Source organism: Sitophilus oryzae, unplaced genomic scaffold (genome assembly GCF_002938485.1).
Source record: "Sitophilus oryzae breed Bouriz unplaced genomic scaffold, Soryzae_2.0 scaffold_980_pilon_pilon, whole genome shotgun sequence".
In the NCBI taxonomy this organism is placed as follows: Eukaryota; Metazoa; Arthropoda; class Insecta; order Coleoptera; family Curculionidae; genus Sitophilus; species Sitophilus oryzae.
The window spans coordinates 500,587-516,415 of NW_022147617.1; the positions used below are offsets into that span (position 1 = coordinate 500,587).

At 32.1% G+C, this 15,829-nt stretch overlaps 1 protein-coding gene across 1 annotated transcript; it reads left to right on the plus strand.

The window, feature by feature from the left end:
• The first annotated feature begins 6,092 nt into the window (after positions 1-6,092).
• LOC115891284 (cathepsin B-like) lies at positions 6,093-15,083 on the plus strand. Its single transcript, XM_030911732.1, has 4 exons — positions 6,093-6,513; positions 8,569-8,766; positions 11,135-11,378; positions 14,793-15,083. Exons 1-4 carry the CDS (start codon positions 6,187-6,189, stop codon positions 15,005-15,007), a joined length of 984 nt encoding a protein of 327 aa, XP_030767592.1. The 5' UTR covers positions 6,093-6,186; the 3' UTR covers positions 15,008-15,083.
• The last annotated feature ends 746 nt before the right edge of the window (positions 15,084-15,829 follow it).

Sequence of the window (15,829 nt, forward strand, 5' to 3'; positions counted from 1 at the left end):
ACCACTCGATATGCTTTAAGGTACCATAATATTGCAATGTCACCGAAGATCCGTAGTATACCAAATTTAAGAACAATCGAACGCCATGAATGGTATCGTAATATGGTACTATATTAAGGTACCACTTTATATATATCATAGTACAATCATATTACAATGTAACCGAAGATACGTAGTATACCAAGTTTAAGCCCAATCGAACGCCAGGAAATGGTATCGTAATATGGTGCTATATTAAGGTACCGCTTTATATGCATCATAGTACCATCATATTACAATGTCACCGAAAATACGTAGTATAATATAATAATATGAAGTTTAAGCCCAATCGAACGCCATGTACGTAATATAGTACTATATTTGGTACCAGTTGATATGCTTCATGGTACTATAATAATGCAATGTCATCAAAAATACGCAAGTATATATCAAATATGAGCTCAATCGAACGCCAGGAAATGGTATTGAAATATGGTACTATATTAAGGTACCACTTTATATGCATCATAGTACCATCATATTACAATGTAACCGAAAATACGTAGTATAACAAGTTTAAGTCCAATCGAACGTCAGGAAATGGTATCGTAATATGGTACTATATTATGGTACCTCTTATTATGCTTCATGGTACCATAATATTACGTGAATAACATAGTGACATATCACCGAAGATACGTAGTATCCCAAATTTAAGCCCAATCGAACGCCATGTACATAATATGGTACTATATTATGGTACCAGATGATATGCATCATAGTACCATCATATTACAATGTCACCGAAAATACGTAGTATACCAAGTTTAAGCCCTATTGCCGCCATGTACCTAATATTGCTATGTCATCAAATATGGTACTATAGAAGGTACCACTTTATATGCTCCATGGTACCATGATATTACAATGTCATTGAAGATATAGTATACTAAGTTTAAGACCAATCGAACGCCATGTATCGTAATATAGTACTATATTATGGTATCACTTGATATGCTTCTGAAAAAAACGGCGGCCAGTTGGCTGGAAAAGGACGGTCGATGACATTTCCCATATAAATTTACATATAAAATGACAGTGATATTCATTTCATAGCTATCGTTAACGCCGTTTTTTCCCGATTATACAATATGAACTTGGTATGAACACAATCGAACGTCAGGAAGTGGTATCTTAATAGTAGAACAATACTTATTATATTGTCGCCGAATTACAATGAAAATTCAGGATTCAATTATACAATCAAACGTCAGGAAGTGGTTGTAATTTAGCTCATAAGATTTAATTCCAACTAACATGGCAAACTGAAAAAAACAGCTCTGATCTATTTTAATATGTTTAAATGATGTAGCAAATTTGAAGGTAGGCTTTATCAGGAAGTATTCGATATGAATTACACAATGGCAACACTGCACAAAATTCTTTTAAATTTTGTTTGTAGAAAACTGTTTTCTTTTAAATTTATTGCCCTCTATTATGTAGTAGCGAAACTAGCACATCAAAATATCTGATTTGGAGACAGACTTTTAAAGCCTGTCTCCTTTTGCTACCTACAATTTTATACATGTAACGAGGCTTCTGTTGCGTAGCTAGATATTCTGTGGTACTAGGTTCTTTTAGTGCTCTAGTAGATGTTTTGACTTTTTGCTATCTACCACTAGCCATAGTCTTCGAGCTGTAGCGCAGTCCTCACGGTGTTGCCACGTTTCTTGTTGCTTGACCTTGATGGTAGTTCCTATAGTTTCCTTTAGTGTGTTGATCGTCACAAGTGGTGGGTCATTTGCCACGGCCGCTCCCCTGGCCCCGTCTTTGGCGAGTCTGTCAGCTTCCTGGTTGCCCACCATATTGCTGTGGCCTGGCACCCAGCACAGAATTGCCCTGCCTTGATGCAGCCAGGCCAGTGCTTCTCGGCAGTCCATCACAGTTTTCGATATCACTGATTGCATTGTGATGCTTCTTAAAGCGCCCAAGCTGTAAGTATAACGCAACATTTCCTATTGGTCTATCAGCGCTTTTCCCTTGTCTAAAACTGGCCGCTTCCTTTACAGCGTAAACCTCTGCTTGTAGAACATTGCATGCCATCCACTACATGCCATTACACGACGCCATTCGATAGCGTTAAAGATCGTTGCATGTCAATTTGTCTGAAAAGATGCCTATACCTGTATCTGTGAAGTACCGGGAATTCCCGGTTCTTTTGAGACATCAATAAGAACCGGGACTCGAAATAAAAATTCCCGGTTCTTTCGATACCAATTTTTTTTTACTCGTTAATAAAATGTAATTAAAAAATTATTTTTTGTTACATGCGAAAGTTTATTGATACGTCTAGCGGTCGAAATCAAACTCTTCTAAATAAATAGTGATGTTATCTCTTATTGTTCTTACTTCTGAAGTTCTTTTGAAGTTCCTATAATGTTTATTAACAATTAATGAAGTTTAGATATGTTATTTTATTAAGTATAATGTTGCTCAATATATTAGTTATATTTTATGTTATGTTTTTATAGATATTTGCATTTTTAATTGAAAATGTATTTTTTCTTCAAATTTAGTTACATGTTGGTTTCTGTTGTTTGGTGTAAATTATAAGTTTCCTATATTTTTTTTTTTCGTTTCTCCTTCATTTGTGTTCATTTGTGTTTTTTAGTTAATTAGGCTTCAGAACCAGAAAATCCCGGTCAATTAGGTCAGAAAAACATATAAGCTTAATTCGAGTTCCAAAAAAGTACGGTTCTAGAACGGCTCAAAACAATCACACAGTCTAATTACAACAACCATTCATGTCAAAAGTTGCAAAAAATCATATTGTGCCAGTGTTGTGAACCATTCTAGAACCGTACTTTTTGGGAACTCTAATAAAGCTACTGTTATGACACGTTTAAAAAGTCATTTTGACGGTTCCATTAACATCGATACTCATAGAGAAAGGTAATAAAAAGAGAGTGGCAGATTAAATTAGGACGAATGGCATCGCATTTTGTTTTCCTGTCGCGCAACTCAGATCTCCTAAATTTGTCCAAATTAAGTTACGACTGACGATTTTGCTTCCATCTTCCTCTAACGCAACTGCACAAGCCGTGATCGGTGTGGACGTTGTGTGTTGTCTCTATCATAAATCATAACTTTATTGGAAATTGGCGCGTAGACAGAAAAATTGTTTGAGTTTCTAGGATTTTATTTGGTATTTGTTATAATCAGTTATAATTATTGTATATTGGTGTAATGAAAATTTTATTATTACTACGCATAGAATTAACCGAAATAGGCAGAGGATTAACCGAAAAGAAAGGTAAATTAAATGTGAGGTTAAGTTATTAATATTGAATGTTTTATTTTTAATACTTTTAATTTTATTTTTGATACAAAATGATTTCTATTTATGATTAAATTTAACATTTTTTTACAAAACTGTGATTAAATAAACTGCGATTAAAAGACAATATGGCATTATTATTAGTTTTCCCTTTAATTTTCGTTTGATATCTATCAAATGCTCATTTGAAACTTATGTTGAAGCATTTTAACTAATTTATCTTCGAAAGTTGAATTTGCCAATTAACCATTTAAAAATTTTAGTTGTCTGTTTATATTATAATAACAAATTCAACTTTTGTCGATGTATTAGTTAAAAGCTTCAATAAAAGTTTCAAATAAATTCAAAGTAAAGCAAGCTGATTTAAATTCCCCGGCGCATTCGCCAATTTTTTTAAATTAGTTTGTCCTGTTGTCACAGCAGCGCTAGTGAATGCGATTCCAATTTTTACTACGCAATCTGCTTCTCTCTTTTTATTACCTTTCTCTATGTCGATACTTCAAAAATTTATAAAATACAAACTAGACATAAAAAGTAATTGAATTTTTTGTTATTTGCGCTATTTGTTACTTATAAGCTCAAAAATATAATTATATGCACAAGAAAAATAAGAAATTCTAACGAGATCCATATTATGTTTCCATGATGCGAGTTCTTTAATTTCTTGACATTTTTTCGTATGACGCTATGTACCGTTTTTGCGTAAAAACCATTTTTATGCATTGAAAAATTGCAAGCTTGGCCATTAATATCGGGTAAAAATAACCTATTTTTCAAATAAGCCAGCAACCTAACCTCGAAACACAAGTAATTATTCTTAAGTATGTACAGCGTGTCCGGAAATTAATGCAACAAAATTTGGTCATAGATTCTTGAAAAAAAATAGGTGACACATATTTTTTATTTTTGGCGAGTAGCCCCCCTTTTCGGATTTACAGCCCCCTGAATTTCGCCCCTAAAAAGTGTGTTTTTTTTAATATCTCAGGGCCCTGTTGGACGAAAATCACCAAATTTGGTACACGTTGTTTTACCATAAAATTACATTTTTTGATGCTATTAACTTTTTTTTATTTTAATCAGTGGCGTTCCTATGGTAAGTGCGAACCAAAATGCCCAGAAACCTAAATTGCCGTTTTTTAAATTTTGCTATGAATATTTACATTAAAATTTTAGCGATTTGGCGAGGGGTGTCTCACTATTGGAATTACATACTGTATGTACATAATGTACATTTTCTTGGCAGTCGCTGGCAGTCATTGACAGTCTTATGGCAGTCGCCTATAATAATTACATGGCAGTCATAGGCAGTCTTCTTCGTAGTCATTGGCAGTCGCTTGACAATTAAAAAATATTTTTTGCAGTACGTGTACATTTTTTACCCGAGTGAGACACCCCTCGCGATTTGGTCATGTATGAAAATGGATTTTATTTTTTTATGCGAAAACGGTGCGTCGTACGAAAAATAAGGAATAAAGTTGTTCCAAATTTAATGTAGATTTTAAAAATAATTTTTATTTAAAAAAAACAGTGGCATACCATTTTTTTCTTCAATAATATTTAGTTTAAATACCGTAGGGACGCCACTGATGAAAATAAAAAAAAGTTAATAGCATCAAAAAATGTAATTTTATGGTAAAACAACGTGTACCAAATTTAGTGATTTTCGTCCAACAGGGCCCTGAGATATTAAAAAAAAACTCTTTTTAGGGGCGAAATTCAGGGGGCTGTAAATCCGAAAAGGGGGGGCACTCGCCAAAAATAAAAAATACGTGTCACCTATTTTTTTTTTCAAGAATCTATGACCAAATTTTGTTGCATTAATTTCCGGACACCCTGTATATTACGAGGTATATTTTATTGTTAAATAGGTACTTACCTTGACACTAAATATAAAAAAATTAAAATACTTCATATAAAATAGGTCAACACCAAAAATTTTTGATCGTGTAAAAAGCACGAAGGCGGCTCATTTTCAATGCAAATGGGCTAGAAATGATGCAATCAGCTTCCCGGCCGTCGCCACGTTCGTCTAATCCAGCGTTACCAGATGTCCAACAAAATACCTGTTTAATACCAGTTTAATGCCAAATAAAACCAGTTTATTACCAAATAATACCAGTTTATTACCAAATAATACCAAATTAGTACCAAAAATACCAAGTTAGTACCAAAAGTACCAAAAAATACCAGTATTACCAAGTGCTTGTACAATAAATACCACCAGGGATTTGCCCCTCGTTATTTAATAATTATTTTCATTAAAAAACATATTTCTATCAATTTTATTTTTGAAAACCATCCCTTGCTTGCTGATTGACGAAATGTGCCATCATTTAACAAAAAATTAACCAGTACCGAAAGTACCGAAAAAAACGGGAAATCCCGGTTCCTTAGAGGTTTGGTACCGAAATCACGGTTCCGACAAACGGCTCCGGTTCCGGAAACCCTAATCTGTATAGACTTCTATCTCTTGAGCGTTCATTACTATATAGGTTCTTTTACGGATCACCCTGTATAAAAAAGAAAAAAGTGATTAAATACTTAATTATATTTGATTGTACTTGTTATTTTCTTATACTTTGTCTACGATTTGGTGTATTGACGTCCTTCATTACTGACTACTTAAAAATAGATAGTAGGTATCTGGAGATTTTTTAAAATAATTATCATTATTCAATTAGCAAATTTAAGTCGCTTACATGATGATTTTAGTGTTTTTTATCGATATCAGTATTTGGGAAAGAATACAATCTCTCTACATCATCTAAAAAATCACTTGACATATCAATTGTTTAATTTTCGAGAATATAAAAGCTCAGAATCAAGTAGTACTTGTTTAGTCAATAATTTGCACACCAAATCAATAAAAAATGAAAAGTCTAACTGTAACGTGTCTCTTGGTGACTGTTTCTGCAGTATTTGCAAAACTCCATCCACTCTCGGATGAATTTATTGATGAAATCAACGCGAAAGAATCAACGTGGAAGGCTGGTAGGAATTTCGAAATTGGAGATTACGACTTGGTGAAAACAATAGCCTCTGGATCCTTGGGCATTGGAGACAGAGAACCACTGACATTCACGATTCACGACGAATCTGAGGACGTACCTGAATCTTTTGATTCTAGAGAGGCATGGCCTGAATGTGCTGACGTCATTGGTTTGATCAGAGACCAGTCCAGATGTGGGGGTTGTTGGGTAATTGTTTTCAATCGCTTAATCATCATCATAATCATTATTTTCAGATTATTCAACAATTTCCAATTATGGTGTAGCCTCCCTCACATATTTATACTCTTGCCCACGGCCACACAGAAAGCGTTTCTAGCGTTTTGCGTTTTTTACGTCTCAATAATTGTTCTCAAGCGCTTTTTGCGATTTTACCGTTTTAAGCGTTCTTTTCGATTTGTGTCCATTACAAACACGCAAAAGACGCGGCAGGTCTGCAGTTTCTATCAAGATGTCAATTAGTAACGTCGCAAGCTCGTGGATTCCGGGCCCGTTCAACAATCAATCCTGTGAGAAAAAGATAGGCGAGATCCGCGCGGTTAGTGTTGAAGAGACGAAGATAAAAGATGCTGGGATTGAATTGTGGCCGGGGCATATATTCGGCGACAAACACAATCTACTGCTATATAGTGCCAGTGGTGTGTGTAAAAATTATAATTATTATTTGCCATTTATTTTACGAATTTTAGTTTATATATTATTTTTACAGTTTTTTTATGTTGTAGTGTTGTGGTTACTTGTTATAATTACAATATAATATAATAAATAATTATAATTATATAATAGAATAGTAAATATTACTAGTTGCTAACGCAATTTTAAGACATGATTTATGAAACTTTTTGGAGTAAAACTTCTTTACGCGCGCTGGGAGTAAAAATTCATTTAAAAAAACATTTATTACACGTAAAAAACTATTTTTATTATTTTACGCTAATAAAACTGTTACACATAAAAAAAACTATTTATTACGCGTATAAAACTATTTGTTACTGGTAGAAAAGTATTTTTTGCGCGTCAAAAACTTATTGTTTCTGGTAAAAACCTTTTCTTACGCAAAAAAAAAATATTTTTTACGCGTAAAAAATTATTTGTTGCACGTAAAAAAACTTATTCATTCTGGTAAAAAAACTTTTTTACCACAAAAAAAATATTTTTTACGTGTAAAAAACTATTTGTTACACGTAAAAAAATATTTTTTACGCGTCAAAAACTATTTGTTTTTGTTAAAAAAAACTTTTTTACGCAGAAAAAACCACTTTTTACGCATAAAAAACTATTTTTTACGCGTAAGAAAATATTCCTTTAATCTATTACTTTTTCAACATTTCAAATTACACTTTTTCAAACATTTCCTTCAAATTTTTGAATTTAATAGAATCTTCCTAAACAGTAGATGTTCTTTATAAAAATATTTTTAGATAATACCCTAAAATGAAAAAAAATCTATTTAATTTATTTTTATTGTATTATTAAATATACCGTCCGCCTATGACGGGGTCTCATATTAGAAATCGCTAAAGACGCTACAGAAAACAAACTGATTTGTTTTCATTTGCGATTTTTGCGAGACACGCCGAACGCTACACGCTTTTGGTGGGGCCACTTCTATATAATCCTGTTATTTTGTTTTAGCCGCTAAAGACGCTTAACGCAAAAAACGCTTTCTGTGTGGCTGTGGGGTTCTCTTTGTAGTTGGGCCCATTGTTGTTTATTGTTGGCTATGCGGACCCAAGTTGTCCCTGCTAATTTACTAATATCATGGTCCCATCTCAAGTTTGATCTTTTTCTAGGTCTCTTAATTCCTTGTAGGTACCGTGCTGTGACGTTTGTGGTCCATCTATTATCCGTTCTTCTTGCCAGGTATTCTGCTCATTGCCACTTGAGGGATTTGATTCTGTGGATGATATCTATTACCGGTCTTTTGTCGTATCCACTCTATTCTTTTAAGGTCTATCTTGGTTATTCCCAGCATATTTCGTTCCATTGAGCGTTGTGCGACCTGCAGTTTCCTTATAATGTCCGTTTTAAGTGTCCAGGTTTCGCATGCTTAGGTCATGACGGTAGTACACATTGGCCGAATGTTTTCTTCTTTAGATAAAGTGGCGTTCTAGATTTGAATATGATTGAGTTTCTTCTATAAGTACTCCATGCTAACTTAATTCTCAGAAATCCGACAAAATAAAATCACTTTCAAATTAGCAACAAACTATTAATGCACTATATTTTTTCACTTATGTTTAGGCATTGTCTGCTGCAGAAGTCATGTCAGACAGGATTTGCATTCACTCCAACGCTACAAAAAAACTTATGGTTTCTTCTCAAGACGTTTTGACATGTACGTCAGATTTTGGATGCAGTGGTGGTAACGTCGACGCACCCTATAAGCAATGGAACTCTACAGGATATGTTACTGGAGGACTCTACAACAATTCTCTTCAAGTAAGCATTAGTATAAGTTATTATTACAACTTTTCTTAAGCTTCCACAAATAAAATCACCTTCACTTCTGAATGTTCTTCTGAGAGATAATAACGTTCTTCTGACTCAATGACTAAAGAATATAAGGATATGTATACGGGCTGCAGCAGAATTTGTGACCTTAGACGCCATTCTTTTCATGGCAAACAATGAGTCATCAGCTAGTCACCAGCGACAATTTTAGCGAAATTTAATAGTTTGTGTGTAGTGAACTTTGTATAAACTTTATTACAATGGTGATTAGTTGTTCAGCTTTCAAGTGTAAAAGCAGCAGCGATAAGAAAGAGCCAGGAGATACGTTTCATAAATAAATAAACAGTCCGCTCCACCTTTTTAGTCTTTTCTTACTTTTCTTATTGAATTCGATAATTATTTTTTCTGATATTATATGTACTTGATGTGTGCATTGTACTTGATGTGTACTTGATGTGTGCATCGATACTAGTTTTGCACCTTTTCTTAACATTTTAATACGTTTTTTTTTCGTAATTAATTAGTATGATACCACCACGGCATATAAATCACACGGCAGGCTAACTCTGCCCAGATCCCATTGTTTAAAATTTCTATAAAATTTGACCTTGAAAACACCATTATGGGTGCCGAGTCAGGGCCCCACAATTTACTCTCGGGTGTTATTTGTCCTTGGATTCTTTAGTCATTGTTCTGACTATTTGAAGATGAATGGGAAATCATACAATAGGCAAATTTGCAGCCTCATTGGCAGTCTGAACCGACGCCGACGCCTAGAGACATAGCAGCCGGAGGAGGCAATACAGAGTATTAGAATATTTTTTGTTTGTTTGTACATTGTACACTTAGTTATTGCAGTTATGTTTTTTTTAATATCCTTAGTTCTGTTAGTGTTACTAATATTTATTAAAACCAAGCTTGTATCGTTAATTTTTAACGTTTTTTTTTAAATTTTACTATAGTTTTATTGCAGTGTCACTATGGCATTACGATAATAGTCACCAAAGCCACCTCGTGATATTAAAAAATATCATAAGTGACAGTGAAATGACAGTTGAAAAGATTGCAAATTGTTCGAGGCAAGTTCATTTCGCTCTTAAAAATTAACCAAGGCATACGTTGACCTTAATGTTGACATGTGTCAAAAAACAAAATGCTCAATGCAAGTGACAAACGAAATTATTGCACAGAGTGTTTTAGAATTAAGGTAAAAAACAACATTTCAATTAACTTCGTATAAAATCAGCCAAATACTAAAGTTTATAAAAAAACTGAGTTTATGCGAATTAAAGTTGATAGATTTATACAGGGTTGTTATTGTATTCCGGAAACTTGAGCAGCATAAAAATAAGTAAAAAAATTCGTATAAATGTATGTCCTAAAATGCTTAGTTTCGGAGATACAGGGTGTAGAAGTTTCATTTTTATTTCGATTTTTTTCCAAATAATTTCTGAAGTAACATCAATATTTGGATGAAAATTGGTATCTGGGAGTTTTTTGACATGAGAAATTTGATTTTGATGTCAACATGACTCCTGCTAGTAGAGGGCGCCACCTACATATTTTTTAACTGGTTTGAAGAATAATAACTTTTTGTCTGTGCCTGTATAAAACTAATGAGTAAAAATATATACGTTTATGACGTTTTTTACGTGAAAAAGGTCTCTTAGTAAAAATCGCTACGAGTAATGGTTTTCCAGATATTTCGAATCAAAATTATCAATATCTGTCATCATTGACATAAATTAAACATGTTGACTAAATAGTTATTAGATTGAAATCATAAATTTGAAATGTTTTTGTGCCAAAAGTTCAACAGAAACTGTTTTATCATCATTTTTTGCAGAAAAATATATGGTTAATTTAAAAATATAAAAATTTTCCAAATTTATTATTTTAGTGAAATAACTATCTACTCAACGTGTTTATTTTTCGTCAATGATATGTATTGACTATTTCGATTCTAAATATAGTTAAAATAGTTAAAACACATGTATGTGGCGCCCTCTACTAGTATGAGTCAAATTGATATCAAAATCAAATTTCTCATGTCAAAAAACTCCCAGGCACCAATTTTCATCCAAATATTGACTTTACTTCAGAAATGATTTGGAAAAAATCGAAATAAAAATGAAACTTCTACACCCTGTATCTCTGAAACTAAGCATTTTAGGACAAACATTTATACGAACTTTTTTATTCATTTTTATCTACAGAATATGTTGCCGAATTTTCCGGCACACAGTTCGGACCACCCTGTATACAGTTTGCTTTAAACCTGACAAAAAAAATTCCGTTGTTTTTTTGCATCTTAGTGCAGATTGTTCATACAAATAAATCACTTGCTTTTTCTTAGGGTTGCAAGTCCTATTTCTTGCCCGAATGCGATGAGCATCCCACCAAGTGTACCGACTATGTTGACGCTCCTTCTTGCGTACAGCAGTGTGACGATACATCCCTAAACTACAGCCAACAGTACACCTATGGGTTAAAACACACATGGTTTTCAAATGAAAAACAAATCCAACTAGAACTTGTTAAAAATGGACCCGTAGGAAGTGGCATAGTCGTTTATGAAGATTTCATCTCTTACAAATCAGGTACAGATAATATAGATTAACAAAGTTTGTGATTTTTAGCCGATTTATAGTTATATTTTATACGATTTTATAAGACGATAAAATGGTATTTTGAAATCGCGAGTGAATTAATTTCGGGAGACGATAATGCAATTTTATCGTCGTGTATAAAACAATATTTAAAAAAATATTCAGAAATTAATATTTCAAGGAATTTATTACGAGTAGAAAAATATTGTGCTGGGTTGGCGTTGGTTTCTATGTAATTTGACAAATAAATAAAGCTGTCTCTTTAGTTGTCAGTTTTGAGTCAATATTTTTTAATTCTCTTTCGTGTCGATTGCTGATTAAATTGCAGCCAGAAATGGCTCAAAACGAAATAAGTAAATTACCAACAGATATTCAGGCTGAGGCGACAAACGCCATATCCAAACTACTTTTAAATCCATTTAAATCCCGAATAACTTATGAAAAGGAATACAAAAATTTTCAAAAATGGAAGCAATTAAAAAACGTGGGAGAAGAAATAAAGTTTTTAACCTATCCTCGCTGTTAAAATATCATTTAATCTACCCTTGCGGTTAACGTACTATTTTATCTAGTATTTTTGATAGATATAAGGCAATTTTAACAGTTGCTATGGAAAAAAAGTTATTTAACTTTTCCTTAAGCCTTCTATCATCTATCACTATAACAAGCTACAACCTGTCTGGATCTTTCATACAGGGTGTTTCAAAAAACTTGTGCCATCTCGGAAGTTAAAGTCTTCATTTTTTTAAATTTAGTATAATATTCTTCCATGTGCTTTTAGCGATTCGAATGAAATTTGGAGGATAAAAGTTACTATGCTACTACAAAGTTACTACCTGGTTACTACTATATATTTTAGTGCTAAAAAGTATCGCGGGCTTTTCTAGTGTTAGTTACATTTGGTTAGCAACTTGCAGGCTTTTTGCTGATCCCAATACCGTCTCTAATAAAATTAATATTATTAATTATTAATTTTTCTGACGTCACGCTAGTTACTAGATACTACGGATTAATTATGTTGTAGAATACATGGAAAACATTCCTCGTATATGTAATGTTTTTTGGATTATATTCGACACATTTACATTCGACAGTTTTTTCATATGGGAACGCTGATGAAACTATAAACGTTAGCTAGTTGTTTTTTTTAAACCAAAAAAATAATGAAAAACATTCGAATAAAAATTATCGAATAGATCCGTCATTTGCCTTGAAATATTGTATTCTAGTAATTCGGCAGCAAAAACCATTCATTTATAAAATTCATTCATTTATGAAATTCATTTATTCGTCAGGATCGATTATAATAAAATATTAACTGAATTTTAGTTGTCGCCCTTAATCAGCGTTTTCCCGAACCTAAATAATAATAAAAATAAAAATTTTAGAATAATTTTACACAACAAAATGAAAAGCGATCTTCATTTCATAGCCATTTAAGACGCCTTTTTCTATGATATTGTATTATTTGATGTCATAATTTTTTATATTGATCCTATTTAAAAAAATATACATATAAATTTTGTGAATGCAAATAATAATACATCACTATTAGTAGATATTGAATGTTTTTTGTTAAATTACAATCGATTTTCAAATCCCAAAATTTAAAATATATTTTACATTTTACCCATTATCTTATGCAGTGTCATTATTTGTATATTGTAAAACATTTGATGCATTTGTATGGTTTATAGTTTATTTGCCAAAGTATTTATTACTATTTAATAGGTATATATATTGTACTGGCATTAACTGTATATTATGTATAGTTCATGTAAACTATATCATTTTTAAAATGCAAACCAAAAATACGAGGAATAATTATGTTTTCCGTGTATTAAATTGGCACGTGTAAAACTTTCATTTTAATTTTCTCACCCCATAGTTTGTGAGTTCGATAACCACATTTACTTAACCACATTACTTAAATATGATTATTAAATTCAATTAATTCATATTATTAAAACATCTAAAATACAAATATGTATTTTAAAATTAATTAATAAATTCGTCTCACAACATATTTTTTATTAATCCGTGGTATCTAACTAGCGTGACGTGATAAATCTCACTCCAAGTGCTGTTCTATGAAAGAGACGGCATTGCGTCATTTTTGGCCTCAAGTTGCTAACCTAATAAAATTATTTTTTTAGAAAAGCCCGCGGAACTGTCAAAGAAAGTTATTCGTTTCAAGGACGCTACCTATGCCATACTGGAAAGTTGAAGAGGAAGAACTGTCACTTGTTTTATAATTAGTTCCTTTTCTATTTTAAGAAAAGTAAAAAGAGTTACCTATCTGATAACGTTCAGGCACTCATACCTAAAGAATATCAGTAACTTTTTGGACAGAAGTTTTTTTTATAGTTTGCCATGTTGGTAAAAAAAACAACAAATTCAAAATTCAAAGTTATTCATTTATAGACTATACCTAATTACTACTATATATTTTAGTGCTAAAAGTATCGACAAATTCACCAGTGACGTTTATTAAATAATGCATTACTGACTTATTTTCTTTATATTAATCACAAATTTTAAAATCATGAAATATAAACATTTATTAATTTTCTCAGCATGCAGTGTAATGGAAGGAAAATGTAAATAAAAATTAGAAATCAAAATTATTTATATTAGGTGCTTTATATTACTATTTAAAAATTATATTTACTTTACTGGCAAAATACCAATATGTATTTTTTAAAATTAATTGTAAGTTCATCTCATCTCTCTTAAAAATTGCTACTTCTCAAAAGTTCCTATTAAAAAATAGCCATATACCATATAAAATTAAATAATCGAAAGATCGGACTACGGAAAACCACACAAATTTTCGGAAAAGAATTTTGACCACCTGCACATGCACACAATCGTCAATAAATAAAATTAAAAAATAACTACTATTTTAGTATTTTAACTATTTTAATAAACGCAAAAATAGCACAGTATTTATACGGCGAAGTTATAAAAATTTGGAAGAACTAATAATGCACTGACGCATACAAAAATCAAACGAATACTAAATTCAAAAGCATTAATAGAATTAAAATAAAATTAATATTATTAATTATTAATTTATATAACGTAATTTATTACTAGATTTTATTAAAATTTATAGCACTGATGTACAGTGCTACCTAGAGCAAATTACCAAAAAAAAAAAAATGTTTTTTAAGATAATTGCAAAAGACCTATTTTTACAGTTTTAACATCCTGTAACTTTAAAACTATGCATTTCCACACCCATGTTTATAGGACCTTTTTTCATATATTTTGATGAGGAATGAGTACTTATTTAACATTTTGGCAATTTAATTACATTAACTTATTACTATTTAAGACTCACCCTGTATATAGGTATGTTAACAAACTATGTTATATATTAAACATTCTCCTTCGTTTTAGGAATCTATCAGTACGTTAGTGGAGACTTCGCTGGTTCGCATGTCATTAAAATTATAGGATGGGGTGTTGAAAATGACGTAAAATACTGGATTGTTGCCAACTCGTGGAATGAACGGTGGGGCGAAAATGGCTACTTCAGAATAAAAAGAGGCAACAACGAGTGTGGTATTGAGCACACAGCTATTGCTGCATTGCCAGATTTTAGCAGATTCTAAAAATTGTATTCTTGTATAGATATGTCGTGATATGTATATCAAACACAAGTTTAAAAGAACTGAAGTATATCAGCAATACGTTTTTATTTAACCCTTAACGGCTACACTGAATAATTTTCATTTAAAAATATATACACATTAGGGTGGGTCAAAAAAATCGACTATTTTTTTTCACTTATATTATATTTTCTCTTGCACGCTTAACTTTTGCTATGGCTTCATTATATTGCAAAAATGAAAAACAAGCACTATTACATTCTTGCGAGTGCCTAGTTTACCTTAATTTTTCATAGAAAATTTCTTCGATAGGAAAAATACCGCACAGCACTTTTTACAACGATAACAAAACAATTATACATAACCGCAAAAAACAAAGCGAATTTACGCCAGATTTCTGTCAACGTTGCCAACGTTTAGCCCAATTTACTGTTATTCTTATATTGCCTATTATTCAACTTATCCTTATATATTCTTATATTTTACAACATGTGGCTACCGCGCTAACTGAATCTTTCAAACTCACTGCAATCGTTCAGAGAATGCTAGCATTAGGGAGTTTTCGTTGCTTACAAATTGCAAATCCGGTTAACGCTAATTGACAACTTTGACATTTCAATTTTGATTATCGTATATCGTAACCGCTAACTGCCGATATTTTACGGACGTTAGCCAAAGCAGTTAACATAGCGGTACGCATGCGCACTAGCGCAGTAGAACACAACATTGAAAAATACAGATCTAACCCATGGTACACAGAAAACAAGGTATGATCGATAGCGGCTCCAATTTCGTTAAGTTTGCGCATACCACCTGTGACGTCAT

What these genes read in the sequence shown, in the direction of transcription:
- LOC115891284 (XM_030911732.1), top strand. Translation starts at nt 6,187, where the DNA reads ATGAAAAGTCTAACTGTAACGTGTCTCTTGGTGACTGTTTCTGCAGTA. An exon ending in CCAGATGTGGGGGTTGTTGG is followed by an intron (nt 6,514 to 8,568) that starts GTAATTGTTTTC and finishes ACTTATGTTTAG; the next exon opens with GCATTGTCTGCTGCAGAAGT. An exon ending in TCTACAACAATTCTCTTCAA is followed by an intron (nt 8,767 to 11,134) that starts GTAAGCATTAGT and finishes GCTTTTTCTTAG; the next exon opens with GGTTGCAAGTCCTATTTCTT.